The sequence below is a fragment of the Pristiophorus japonicus genome, chromosome 4 (genome assembly GCF_044704955.1).
Source record: "Pristiophorus japonicus isolate sPriJap1 chromosome 4, sPriJap1.hap1, whole genome shotgun sequence".
In the NCBI taxonomy this organism is placed as follows: domain Eukaryota; kingdom Metazoa; phylum Chordata; class Chondrichthyes; family Pristiophoridae; genus Pristiophorus; species Pristiophorus japonicus.
Window position 1 is genome coordinate 272,681,090 of NC_091980.1, and position 15,054 is coordinate 272,696,143.

The 15,054-nt window shown below is 45.8% G+C and overlaps 1 protein-coding gene across 2 annotated transcripts in view; it reads left to right on the forward strand.

Annotated features, from left to right (window-relative positions):
- The window catches only part of rhoj (ras homolog family member J), a 73,703-nt gene that overhangs the window by 40,548 nt on the left and 18,101 nt on the right, over positions 1-15,054 (forward strand). For both annotated transcript variants that reach the window (XM_070879475.1, XM_070879476.1), the window contains exons 3-4: positions 14,068-14,232; positions 14,631-14,726. In XM_070879475.1, the coding sequence (XP_070735576.1) occupies positions 14,068-14,232; positions 14,631-14,726 (261 nt within the window). The remainder of the gene's footprint in view (positions 1-14,067; positions 14,233-14,630; positions 14,727-15,054) is intronic.

Below are 15,054 nucleotides of genomic sequence, written 5' to 3' on the forward strand. Positions count from 1 at the left end.
GCCTGCGAAGGCCAGAAAGGAGGTACTGAGGGAGCTCTGCAATGTCCTGCACTAGCCTCACACAAGGCTCCGGACCGCTCTGACCGTTGAGACCAAGGTCACCATAGCTCTGAACTTTTATGCCACGGGGTCTTTCCAGTCTGCGACTGCAGACATTTCCAACATGTCTCAATTCTCTGCACATCGCTCCATCCGGCAGGTTACCGATGCACTGTACAAGAGAAGAGTGAACTACATCTCATTCTCGATGACTAGGGACAAGCAGGTGGAGCGGCAGGCTGGATTTGTCCACATTGCAGGGTTCCCCAGGGTGCAGGGCGCGATGGACTGCACACAGGCCTTCCCAATGAGTGCCTTCACACAGAATTGCCCACTCCCAAATAAAACACCTGGCCAGATATATGTGCAAAAAATAAAAATTTATCAAATGATGCAGGTCAGTGCAAAAACACAACAGAACCAAAAATACTACCATAAACTAACACAAATAATAATTTTTTTACCCTTGTGCATCTCCTTATAACATCTCTTGCGCATGCCTATCCTAACACTACGCCTAAGTGTTTCCCGTGTAGCTGCATCATGGGTCTTGGAAGACTGCTGTGGTTGATGTGTGGGAGCTACAGATGTCCTTGTCGGAAGCCCTTGACCACCTTTGGGCCTGGAAGGGCCGGGTGCAGACTGGTCAGCACCCTCCTGCGAGGGTTCAGTCTGGCTTGGCTTGGGCGAGGCCATGCGTGGAGGCACTAGCGTAGTGACAGGTCTAGGGTCAGGATTGGTGTAATTCTGAGACAGCACATCATCAGGATCCTGGTCTGAGGAGCCTGACTCACTCGCCGGGGGCGGCACTTTACCACCGTCACCAAGCTGAGCGAGGTCAGGTCGGTGTGGCGCTGTGGCGCGACATCGGAAGGTCCCCCGTGGCCCATAGTGGACCTAGCTGCAAAAGCAATACCGAGATGTCGGGTGGCATCGAGCTGAGACTGCATGAGAGCAGCCAGAGTCTCAAAGCCAGCAGACATGGCAGCAGCTTGACGCTCCATGGCCTGTTGCCCAGAGAGCACAAGAGCATTCTGCGCTTCCAGGGCCGCGGCCATCATTTCCAATCCAGCACCGATGTCCTCGTTCCCTCGCGCTTGTGCTGAAATGACAGCTGCCACATCACCTGCAGGTTGCGGCATCACAGCTGGATCCGCACGGACACTCTGGGAGTACACCATCGCCTGCACACTGGCAATGATGGGTTCCATGGTGTGCGCAGAGCTGTCGACTATGCGGGAGGCGGACTCCTCTACACTCCTCACCACTTCCGACAGTCTCTCTGACATCCTTGTCAGTGACCCCAACATCTGGGAATGCATGGCCTCCACCCTTCTCTCGTAAGCTGCTACATCGATGGGCTCATCTGAGTCCTCCTCGGCAGAACTCTGGTGCAGACTCGCTGCCCGGACAGGTGGCACCTGAGGTTGCCTGGCCCCGTCACCATGCTGCAGCCCGCTAGGCCCCGGTGCAACACCCAGTGCAGACCCCTGTACTACCTCAATTATATCACACCGCGCACTCCCAGTACCTGAGGTGTGTGTGGGTGGAAGCAGTGATGTGTTGGTGCCATCAGTCTCCTCCTCTTCCTCTCCAGTTGCATTCCCGAACGATAGTGCTGTGGATGCTCTCAGCAGGGCTTCACCCCTCAATGACCTCACTGCTGCGACTTGAAATTTTAGGCCTTATATGGAGAAGGGTGTGATGCAGGCCTGCAGCTTGTCTGCGCGTTCTCTCCTCACTCTGCACTGTGCTGGGTGTGCTGCCATTCAGCCTGTCATCTGCAAGCATAAATGGAAGAAGGGCTGCCGTGAGGGGGAGGTGGGGGATTAATGCATGGAGCTGACAAATAACAGAATTCCGGAAGGAAAGGCACAGTAGGTGCTAGTTCATTGAGGCAGAGAGCGCATTCAAGGACGGCCTCACTTACCCGTGCTGCCCACATCAGAGTCGCCAGTACCACAGGGCACGGGGCATCTCATCTGCAAGCATAAATGGGAGAAGGGCCGCCATGAGGGAGAGGTGGGGATGAAGGCATGGAGGATGCAACCAGCAGACTTCCAGAAGGAAAGGAACAGTGGGCGCTGATGTATTCAAGGAAAGAGTACATTAAAAGAGGGCCTTCACTTACCCACATCACAGTCAGCCCACAGGGAAGGCACCATGTCTGCCGACCAGCACCTCAGCCCTCTCCTCCAGAGGTGTGAGGACCAGTTTGGCCTGCAAAACAAAGAATGGTTGATGAGTACGACTGTGATGATGCATCAGAAATGAGTTCACAAGTGTTTGGCCCTGACATGCAGCTCTAAGTGTGAGATGAAAGGGAGCCTCCATTGCGAGAACACCCACATGTATGTATAGAGGCGTGAACGGTGAAATGCTGCTTGAGTGACTAAACAGTGAGGATGGGAAATCAGAGAATGTTGAAGGAGAGGCTCGCAGATGCAAGGTCAGCAGTTGGTGGAAGTGATACTCACTTTCATAAGACGGATGATATCGTGGAATCGTTTCCTGCACTGCATGGGAGTCCTCATGAATGGAGGTGCCTGAGACCTCCTCTGCTATCTCCCTCCATACATTAGTCAAGTCTCCCGACTTGGTCTCCCCACGTCTGGATACAGCAGTCTCCTCCTGCCCTGCCCTCGACACCCTGCATAAGGGTCTCCAGCTCTGCATCGGTGAAACGGCTTGCCTTGCTTGCTCCTGTAACGCCAGCCATCCTGAAAGTAAACTCCTTCCTTCCTTGGGGCCTCGCTGCAAACTCTGACCTTTAAGAAGGCTAGCTCATTAGATACACATGAGCAAGATGCTGAATTTCTCCGTGGGGATACCACTTCAATTAATACACCCACACCGCTGCAAAGTGCAGTTTGGAGGTGCTCGTTAGCGCAACAACCCATTTTTTTACTTTTTTGGCTGAATATCGATCGGGGCACTGCCGGAAATATTTTGGCGGTGATGGCCCCAAAAAGTCGGAAGATGCACCAGCTTTCTTGCGGAAGTGAATTTCGGCCTCGTGCATTCTAACACCATGCTCGTTGGTTTTCTTTTTTCCTTCATCTAATTCCTGCTCTTTCTACACTAGTCTTTGGTTGCTGCTTTTCCCTCCTAGTTTCCTCTGCACTTGTCTCTCGTCTCTGCTGCTGCATCCTGGTGATCTTCCCCCTCCCCACCCCCCCCCCCCCCCAGCCAAATTAGTTTCAACTCTTCCCTACGATGATTTATTAACAGAAATGTTCTTTTTAATAGCATGGTCTCTTTTTGCACATGGCATTTGAGGATTTCAATTGCTAATTTCATATAAATCTCATTAAAAATAAAATGCTTATTTTTTTCTTCTATAATAATTTTCATTATAAATCAGAACTGACCATCAGCAAATTGTTTTTTTGAAGTTGTGAAATGTACTATAATTATGTATTCTGTGGATTTTTTAAAAATTGACTGCTAGACAGCACTAGATTCAAGCTATCAGTCTCATTTAGCTAGCACTTAAAGTTATGCCAATACCAAAATTGCTTGGCTGGCAACTTTATAATCCTTTGCATGATTTAACTCCACATTCCACGAGAGGATGAAGCAAAGGATCATGAAACAGATATATAAACTGAAGATGTTAGTAAACAGTCTGTAGTATGTGATGGATGTGCACCCACAAGGTTAATTTGGAGGAGGATGAAAGGATATGAGGTTGATTAAATTGCAAATGCCGTTAGCTATGAAACTATGGGCCCGAATTTGATGAAGGCCTCTGCCTGCCCAAAGGATCGCCAATGGCCACCGCGATTCCTGCCAGTTCTTTAGGCGGGGTTTTCATCACCCAGGTCCCCCGAAGGGCGGCGGGCGGCAAATCTGCGACGTATGTTGCCAATCTGGGCGGCAGCTGGAGGGAGCTCTCATTTTCGGCGGCAAAGGCACTTACCACAGAGGTGGAGTCGGGCCCACAGAGGGTCGAAGACCTAAAAATTAAAATCATCAGGAAAAAAAATCCATCAGAAGACCTGCAGGGGACACCATTCCCGGCGGCTCCAGCCCACATCGAAAGTGGCACTGGCCGGATCTTCGCGAGGAATGTCTGGCGGTAAGATGATCAATTTCGGGCCCGATGTTTACGGATGGAAGCACATCCTTGGAATGTCGGTGGAAAACTGCATTTGGAAGCTCCGGTTTGATGGGGAGTCAGCGTTCTGCCGTCTCCTACAATCTGACCTCCAGCCAGCCTCTTCCGTAGGGATTGCATTACTACTGGCTTACAGCCCTGAACTTTTCTTCAACTGACTCATTCAAAACTGTGGACATCAGCAACATCAGTCAATCTGTACTGTGCCAAATGCAATTAGCTGAAGACTGATCACATAGTTCTTAGTATTATCCATTGATTATCATCAATAGACATTAATCTCCAGTGGCAGCAGCGGGCATAAGATTTCTTCCTCTATTCATGTCAGTGTAAATGACCAATGCATTTTTTGGCAGTACAATAATTTCATCTTTTTCCCCATGGGCAACTGGCGGCAGAATGAGAGCTGTGCAATTTTTTCAGATGGTGGGATTCCCCAATGCATCATCGATGGCACTCTTATAGCCCTATGGGCACCTGCATACTATTCTTTAGCCTTCATGAACTGGAAGGATTCCATTTCTTCAATGTGGAAGTCATTTGTGACATTCAGAACATAATCGTGCAAGTGATTGGTCACTTTCCGGGCTGCCGTAAAGTAAAGTAAAGATTGTTCCACACACCTGTCGGAAATATCCAATGTAAAAAAGATGTGTAAAGGATTATAAACTCTGAGACATACATAACAAGATCCCAATGTTACTGGATAACCATTATTTGATGGAGAAAAAAGACTAGAGGCTCGATTTTAACGGAGAACGGGGTGGGTGGCTGCACCTGCTTCCTATCCTTTCTTGCCAGTGAGAAGCCTGAGCTGTTTCGAAGCCCCGACCTCATTTTCATTCCACCGACAAGCTGTGGGCACCAAATGGGTGCAACACTGCAGCTCGTCAGTTCTTGATGGGCAGCAAATAGATCCCACAATGAGCTGTCTGACAGTTGGAGCCAGGGGTGGGTGGGAAGGGGGCGGGGGGAGGGGAAAGGAGCCTCTAAGGGGCCGGCAGCAGGCTGGAATTTTTTGGGCCTAGGAGGAGCACATGGTTGGTACTTGCTACAGATCGATTCAGTGATGCTGCATTCTGTGAGGTGCTGAGGTTGTGGATGTCATTGCGGCCTATGGTGCTGGGCATATTTGTGAACACCATAGAAACAGAACAAGGATATATGTAGCTAAGATGTGTTATGGTAGTGTGCTGCATTGTTTGCATATGAGTGAGTAAGGGAAAGAATGGTACTAGCTCGAGTTTCAGGGAGGTCTCCAGCTCCACCATGGTCCTCTCCCTCTATATTCTCGTGCCCCATCATGTTTAGCGTGGCAATGCCTAAGGTCTGAAATGAGAACCTTCTCTTGCTCTAATCTGCACCCTCCTGTTTTGTCCTGCAACCATAGAAGTAGTGCTGAGATGTGGAAGTTTGAAGACTGCATAACTGAGTGATGGCCACCATGCATCCAAGTTTATGGTGTGAGTAAATGAACATGTGTCATGCAGTTATGTGGTAAACTTGCTTTGTGAGATCACCATTTCAGATAGTCATACAACAACAGTCTTAGTTTGCAGAGGCAGTAATAGTGTGCTCTTGTTTTCTTTCTTGTTCTGAACATCATGTGCATCCCTTTAAATAACAGTTGTAGGCTTTAAGAGCTGCAGTTGTGTAATATCTCCCTCCCCCTACCTCTCCCTGTGAGTGAATTCACAAATTGCACCAATAATTTGGCCTGTATGCCTATTCCTGCCACCAGATATCCTGCAAGATCAGTTTGACATTATTTCAATGAATGATAAATTTGCTTTTCCAAAGTCCTGCAATTTTAGTGCCATGACTGGAAAATCTGTCTTTCAGTTCTGCCAGCCAGCTTGCTCTCTCAGAATCTCCAGTGCTGTTATTAAGCTGGAAATTCATGAGTTTGGCCCAAGCCCTGGCTAAGTTTTGTTCCAAGTGACAGCTCAGTTTTATGGCTACATCTGCCTTTTTTTATACGTAGAATCCATGCAAACGATTCTCCGAACGGATCACATGGGGTTGTTTAGTGATGCATTGCAGTAACATGATCAGTATGCCCAAAGTGAAAAATTACTTTTTAAAACCTTAAATTAATCTGTTGGTTTTAAAAGCACTTGTAAAAAAATATATCTTTTTTTACATCAGTTTATTGGGTAACAAATGTACATTGCATGCCAATATGAAGTGGTAGAATGTGGGTTTCCACCAATGGCTCCCAATATTGCTTGCTGCTATCTTGAAAAGGGAGAGTTGCTCAGCACAATTAACACTTCCGTTGCGTGAGGTAGGAAAAATCTTTCTCCCAAGTCATTCCTCACCTAGTATACCCCCAATTAGCCAATTAAAGAACAGTATCAGCAGAGGACAGGAACTTGGAATGGTGGAAACACCTAAAAGGAGAAGAAATAAATTAATTTGAAACAAACATTAGGATGGAGATTTTTTTTTGTTTGCTGGAGGTCTTTATTATCAACAACTTGCATTAATATAGTGCCTTTTAACACAGCAAAACGCCACAAGGCGCTTCACAAGACTGCAAGCAGACAAAAATTGAGACCGAGCCGAAGGACAGGTGACCAACATCAGATTTTAAGTAGCGTTTTAAAAGAGGAGAGATGGAGAGGCAAAGAGGTTTGGCGAGGGAATTCCATAGTTGAGGGCCTAGACAGCTGAAGGCACGGCCGCCAATGCTGGGGTGAAGGAAGTGGGGATACGCACGTGGCCAAAGTTGTGGGAACACGGAGTTCTCGGAGGGTTGTACTGTTGAAGGAGGTTACAGAGATGGGGAGGGGCGAAGCTATAGAAGGATTTGAACTCGATGAAAATTTTAAAATGGAAGCGTTGGTGGACGTGTGCTATTGTAGGTCAGCGAACAAAGGGGTGATGAATGGAACTTGGTGCAAGTTTGGTTACGGGCAGTTTTAGATGAGCTTAAATTTATGAAGTATGGAAGATGGGAGGCTGGCGAGGAGCGCATTGGAATAGTCGACGCTGGAGGTAACAAAAACATCAGGGTTTCAGTCACAGATGGGCTGAGGTGGGGAAGAGATGGGCATTATTATGGAGGTGAAAGTAGGTGGTCGTTGTGATGGAGAGGATATGGATCAGAAGCTCAGCTCTAGGTCAAATAAGACGCCAAGGTTGAGAACATTCTGGTTCAGCCTGAGACACAGTGGCCAGGGAGGGGGATGGAATCGGTGGGTATGGAACAGAGTTTGTGGCAGGGGCTGAAGACAATGGCTTCGATCTTCTCATTGTTTAATTGGAGGAAATTTTGCCTCATCCAGGACTGGATGTTGGACAAGCTGTCTGACAACAGAGGCAGTAGAGGTTTAGTAGTTATATGAATTTCACATAAAATGTTTAAGAAAATGATATTAATTATATAATAGAATGTACACTTATAAATACACAATGAAAGACTTCTTAAATCATCAATTTAAATGTATCTTTTCAGTGGCTTCATAAAATATGTGAATTAGTAATATGTGAATATATTTTCTTGATCATGCAATAACATTTTTTTTAAACTCAGGAGTTTCCTACCTTCAATTGTAAAAATTGCTGCACTCCCAATCTCTGTCTGCCTTGATTCTGTTCTGTTTGTGATGCTGCACATCTGCCTCTTTCTAAATGTTGTATTTTAATTTGACATTAATCTCCATTGCTTCAGCAGTACAAATATTGATTTTTTTATTTAATCCTTTCACCTCTCTTCCCCTATCCACCATCCACTTCAATAAATTATTTGTGTCCTGTTATGTTTAAACAACTTTCTATCAAATGCCACATTAAGCCATTGACTTGGGATAAGAAAAAAAAACATGACTTAATAATTCAATAACGATCTATTATTGTATATCGTAGTTAAAAAATGCTTTATTCTGTTGTACATTATCTCAGTCACTTATTCATTGTACATCTCTGGTGGCACCTTGTGTGATTTTATTGTGCTATTGAATGATTATTGTTGTCAAGTGAAATAGAATTAAGAGGTAACTTCTTCTATTAGTCCAATTTTATGTTTATAAAGTGCAGGTTCTTTGGGTTTAAATTGATTTTATAATCATCATGTCTCTTGGCAGTTGTGTTAAACTAACTTTTTACATAAACTTTTGGAACTCCTTTTATTAGACTTTTTAATCTTAATCACTCCAGTGGTTTAAAAGCTCTGAGTGGGATTTTATTTCTGTATCTATGGGTGTGCGGTTGTTTCACGCAGCATAAAATTGAGACAATACCACAACAACTTTGTAATCTGGAACACTTTGTCAAATAGTTCAGTTCTCCAGCAAAAGATTCCCATCCCAACTGTTCAGTTTAACCTTGGGCTGGCCAGTAGATGGAGTACTCTCAGTATTGGAGCATTCCGTTTTCTCCGGCGTAAATTGACATGGTCACTCTTTGCCGTAATACGGGTATGTCGCCTGTTGATTGATCGTAAGATTTTGGTTCTTGATAGTCCATCTCAAGATCAACTTATTCATTACATGTCAAGTTATAAAACAATTGTATTACTACAATGTAGAATTTTAGTTCATTTAATTTTTTTAAAGGATTTGAAATTGCATAAATATCCATTGACCATGACTGAATAAAAAGGTGTGGTGAATGATATATATTAGTCTTATCACTGGCGCAATGTTTTGTTTGCAATGTGCTTTGTGAATGTTCTAAGAAGTGAGAAAATAAAGGTAAATTGTCCAAATGCAAAAAAAATAGTTCATTTAATGGATACTTTCATTGCAACTTGAGAACGGCCATAAAAAGCTGTTTACCTGCAGTACACTAGTGCCCAGTTATCATCATCATCATAGGTAGTCCCTCGTATCGAGGATGACTTGCTTCCACACCGAAAGGGATGAGTTCACAGGTGTTTCAATGAAGGACCTAATATTCCAGATCCCGAACTACATGTTGAAGGGTGGAAGATGCCTGTGCGTGGATTTTTTTAACGTGTGGTGGCCGTTGCACACCAGCCACCACACAGGCTTGACAGAGCTAGGTCTTGGTCCAGTGGCAAGGATTAACCAAGACGATTGGAGACCAGCTCTGCTGCACGGACCTAGTGCGCGCACACATCGCAGCGATGGCTGGCCCGTGCTGCCTCTGGGCCCCGAACTCTCGCCTCTCCTGGGCCTTGATCACATCCCTCTACGAACTCTTGCCGCTCCTCCCCCCCCGACCTTGCCACTAATGCTGTACCTGCCCGCACTGCAATCAGCCGCCGCCCTCTTGCACTTCTCCCTGAAGTGGCATGCCCACCGCACGCTGCTCCCTCTAATGGTCCCGGCCTGCTGATGGTCTTGCTGTTGGCCATTAGAGAGAGCAGCGTGTCCAGTTAGTAGACCGATTTAACGACAATGAGCTTTATTTTCGCCACCATTGGGCACCATTTTTTTGGCGTCCGCTGATTTTTTTTGAGCAATCTTGATTTTGCAATTTTCCTCAAAGCGGCAAATGTCAGCGCCAGATTTTTTTGTACGCAAGATTTTTGGTCCTTTTTGGCCATTTAACTGATTTTTGACAACACCGATTTTTTTTCAGGCGCACAGTGGCCTTATGTACCGGTATCAGAAAAAACCGACGTTAACTTAAGGAAAATCAGCACTGAGTAAATTTCTGAATTTTTGGAGCGCGGGAAGAAGACAATTTGAAACACAAATTCATGATGATTTTTGCAGAGGGATCTCGGAAAATAACTCGTAAAGTTAATTTTTCCCACAGAATGTTAGAAATGTAATTTATTTCCATGTTGTGTGAGAAGGCAAATTGTGACACCACCCCACCATAGAATCTCTGCTCACAGGTTGGAGGAGTGCCGGCCGGCCGACGGCATTATCGCTCCCTCGGCCGGACACAAGCACAGGAGCTCGGCACATAGATTTCACCTCCCCCCGCCCCGCCCCCACCACCCCCCATGTGCTCAGTTTGTAAAGAAGCCCCAGTGAGGGGGTGGGGGGTGAAATACAGGCACAAGCTCATGTGTTTCTGTCCGGCCAAGGGAACGATCCTGCCGGCATGCACTCCGAACTATGCATCGGAGATGGCACAACAGAGCAGCAAACATACGCATTTCGGCAAAAGGTGCGTCGCGCATCCATAGAGACAAAGCTTAGTGTTGCGCATGCACGCAGACCAGGGTGTGGTCCATTCTACTAAGGCATCACCCAGCAAAGGTGTGTGTGCTGTGCTTCAGTAACTACTGTCTCATAATAACAAGAATAACACAATTAAGAATAATAATTATGGGTGCAACTATTACTATGCCTCATGTAGTAAGGTTGGTTTACATGCATGCCATGCAAAGCAACAGATAATGCAACGTCACCATCGTAGAAACCAGATCGCTCGGGGATTGATAGGGAGGAGGCCATACCCTGATCGAATCTACAGGGATAGGCGTTGGTACCTACACCTGAGTGAGGCAAACTGCATTCACAGGCTTTGATTTAGAAGGAAGGTCATCACCGAGATCTGCCAGCTAGTCAGGGCAGACATACAGCCAAGAAGTGGCAGGAGGACTGCCCTACCTGTGGAAATGAAGGTCACTGCAGCACTTGCCTTCTATGCATCTGGCTCATTTCAAGCAGCAACTGGGGACATATGCTGCATCTTGCAGCAAGCCGCACATTGCTGCATTCGACAGGTGACTGCTGCACTGTATGCCAAAAGGGACCAGTTCACCAATTTCCCTATGACCACGCAGGCAATGCGAGACAGGGCTGTAGGGTTCTCCAGAATTGCTGGCTTCCCAAAGCTACAGGGTGCGATCGACTGTATCCACATTGCCTTGAGAACACCTTTGGATGATTCTGAGGTTTATCGCAACAGGAAAGAATTTCATTCCCTCAATGTGCAGCTCGTCTGCGACGATCTGCATCGGATCATGGCAGTGGATGCCAAATACCCAGGTAGCATCCATGATGCTTTCATCCTATGCAAGAGCGTTATAGCTACCATGAAGTGCACAGCTGGTTGCTCGGGTACAAAGGGTACGAGCTCGCCACCTGGCTTAAGATCCCCCTACGCAAACCCCGCTCTGAACCAGAGCATCAGTACACCATGTCGACATAACGACACGGAGCATCATAGAGCAGACAATTGGCATACTGAAGCACCGTTTCCGATGCCTGGACCATTCTAGAGGCTACCTGCAATACACCCCTCACCACGTTGGTCAGTTCACTGTCGTGTGCTGCATGCTACACAACTTGGCCATCATGAGGGGACAGGTACTGGATATTGAAGATCCTCCTGAGGGGAGAAGGGAGGGGAGGAAAGAGGAGGATGAAGAGTCTGACAATAAGGAGGAGGATGAGGAGGACCAGCAGGAGGAGAACAACGATGAACCCATGCCATCACCTCAACCCGCAGGACGACGGTGGAGGAGGCGGCCTCGTGCACCCATAGCCATAGTTAGGGACTTGCGTCAGTGGCTAATCCGTGATCGCTTTGCTGCCTGAAGGCTAAACGGCCCGACAGTGTTGACTCTTTGCACCCGTTAGCGTGAAAAAATAAATGTACATCATATGTACGTAATGTTGTATTGTTTTATGTTGCTTTAATTCTAAAAGTAATGTGCAGGATTCTGCTTAAATTTTAAAAATAATTAGGGTTATTAAACATTTGTACATCTTTACTTAACTTTACTAAAAACATTTGTATCAAACTAAACTTTTCAATGAAGAAAACAACAAGTAGCAGCAACTACCAAAGAAGCTCTAGCTGCAGTCATCTCTCCTCCCCCTTATCCAAAGACCTTAGCACTGTGCGCCCCTCTTGCCCCTGTTGCCTCTATCCCTACCCGTGCCCGTTGTCTCAGACTTCTGCTTCCTCACCCTGACCCGAATGTTTTCCCTGCTTTCTGCGCAAAGGCGCATTTGTGTCAGTGGGGTTGGACAGGGACAGAGCTAGCAGACAGCATTGTGGAAGACCCGGGTTCCTCTTCGGACTCTTCTTCAGCTTGTGGATCAACCCGCGGAACACTAGCTGAGGTTGGTCTGGGGATTGGAAAGTGAGTGTCAGCAGTTGATGCTGCCAATTGCTGTTGGGCAATGACAACCTGGGTGTGTCCACTTATTGCAGCAGCTATCTCCGACATTCCCTCCCGAATCTGTCCCGACATTCCCTCCCTAATCTCCGACATTCCCTCCCTAATCTCTGACATTCTGTCCCGACACTGCTTCCGTTCCTCCAGACAGAGTTGCTATTTCTGCTGACTGTCCTGCTAATTCTACCCTCACCCCACCCATGGTGTCCAGGAGCGATCTCGTCAGCTCAGTGCTCTCCCTACTCATTCCCATGATCCATCCCATGACCCCTGCATCCTGCATTTCAAGTTCAACTCTCCTTCCTACCCACCTCGGCCGTCTCTCGGGTGTGGCTTGCTGCAACCCACTGGGACCCGCAGTCTCAGCCTGTATACAATGAAATGTTGCGTCAGTTGTATCCCTCAGGAAAGGTCTTGGCATCCTCAGGGGGTTCACTGGCTCCAATTGCAATGTGACTATCTCATTATTGGGGTCTTCCTGCTGCCCTTCATTGTCCAGCTCATCCTCGTCCTAAAGTTGATGAAGAATACCTAGACTGATGACTTCCTGATCTTCTGCTTCAGCTTCTGTCTCTTTCTGATGCACAACATCTGCAAAACATAACAGAGCAGATGTTTGGTTAGCAGCAGGGAAGGGGGCAGAGGGAGCAGGGTGACATGAGTATGCGGGTCACACAGCGCAGGCTCTTTTCAAAGACCACGGTGCCAACCCAGACTGTGCAATTTGCAGGGTTTATCCTCTCTCGTAACCTGGGCCCAGCGTCCACATTGGTGGTTGATTTTCTCTTGCGAGATTTAATCATATCAGCGATCCTCTGTTCCATGGCTGTTAGTTGCAGCCTACTTGGCGTACCTCCTCCAGTTTTTGATCTTTCTCAGTTGATCTGTGACACCTTCCTCTGCAACGATGAAAATAGAACTTTTTAAGAGAGGGTCCGTCTGCTGTGGTGGCCGCACACACACACACACACACACACACACACACACACGCATACTAGTCACATTTACAAATGTATTTGCAGTGCATAAATAAAAATATTACTTACAGTAACTGCTTGGCCAAGGTCCTGCCATTTCATTTTGACCTGCTTGTCGTTTCTCGGGGTCATGGCCACTGCATTAAACTCTTCTGCAACTTGGTCCCAAAGGTTTGCTAGTAGAGAGGATTTCAGTTTCTTTTGTCCCATTCTTCCTTTGTTCTCGAGCACATCCCATCTCCTCACAATGATGTCTACCAGAGGCTCAATTTCTTCTGCTAGAAATCTCTTCCACCTTGTCCTTCTCCTTCCCCTTCCCTTGGATCCATCTTTTGCAGCTAAAATGTAAATGTCCAGATCCCGCTCCGATCCCCATGTGTTCTCACCAGCTGCTGATCCAGACCAGGAAGTTCGTCGTGGATGCGTGGACACACCCATCACGTGGAAAAAGATTGGGTTTTTTTCCGGTGCAAGCTCACTGACTTTTCGGCACACACTTGAAGCTCCACTCCCATATTTAACTTTGTGTACCACAGCGCTAAAATTGCATTTTACTTTGGTGAAAGTTGTATTTTTTTTTTCAGCGCAATCGGGCACAAAAAAATTGGCTGTACATCCTCCTGGGTGCCAAAAATCAGCAAAGAGGAAAATATAGCCCAATGTATTCATTACAGTAGACTGTTGTTCATTTAAACCAATTGCATGTCAACATTAGAGGCACTAAATCTAGCCACATGAATTAATTCTGTGAAATTAATTTGTTAAATTGTTTTGCTGTTCCAAAATTTTGCAGGAGTGGAAACAAAATTAATCTCTGCGTAAGGCACAATAGATTTGGATTTTAATTGTTTCTCCTCCCCTTTAATTTATTACAGGAGGACTATAATCAACTGAGACCTTTCTCCTATCCAAACACTGATGTGTTTTTGATCTGCTTCTCTGTGGTAAATCCTGCCTCTTACCACAATGTGCAGGAGGAATGGGTGCCTGAGCTGAAAGCATGTATGCCGCATGTGCCTTATGTACTGATTGGAACTCAGGTATGATACCGCATTACAACCGAGCAGTATTGGATATTTCTGTCATTCTAACCTAGCTTCTTTGAAAAACATTGGCGTTTCCTTGAAACCCTGTTTTCTCCTGGGCGAAATGTTCTATTAAGGGAGATAATCGGAAAATTGAAAATAATTAGAACTGATATAGTGCAAATGAAATATGCTCATCTTTGTAGCAATACTTGAAGGCAGATTATTAAAAAGTATTTTCATAGCTTGCCAGCTGTACAACTACACTACATGCTAGCAGAGGTCATTATATTATTCTGTGTAAATTAGCACTCATAAGCATGTCGGTAAATACCAGTGAGTGCTCTGCTACAGTTATTATATTTGAAAGTGTATAAGAAAATCTAACATTATCCCATCAAATATAATTTCAGATTGATCTGAGAGATGATCCCAAAACACTGGCCCGATTAATTCATATGAAGGAAAAACCCATTACATATGAACAAGGTGTGAAGTTGGCAAAAGAGGTAATTTTTTGAAGATTTTTGCATTAGGCTATTAGACATTAGGTTGCTTTTGCAATTAAATACCTCTCATGGACCATTTTTACCACAAAGACTGTTCACAGTAAAGTCAGCAGTTAGTGACTGAAGAAGTGATGGAAACTTGCATTGTTAGGAACTCGATTTTTCCACAACATAGTTAGATGCAGTCCAGAAAACTGGGCAGAGGTTTCTATGCGAGTTCGTATTAAAATTTCTGTTGATATTTTTAAAATGTCCTTTAAAAGTGAAACGTCTGTAAAATTGGTTTGTGTAGAGTTATTTTACAAAGGAAGAAAGAGACTAGCAATAA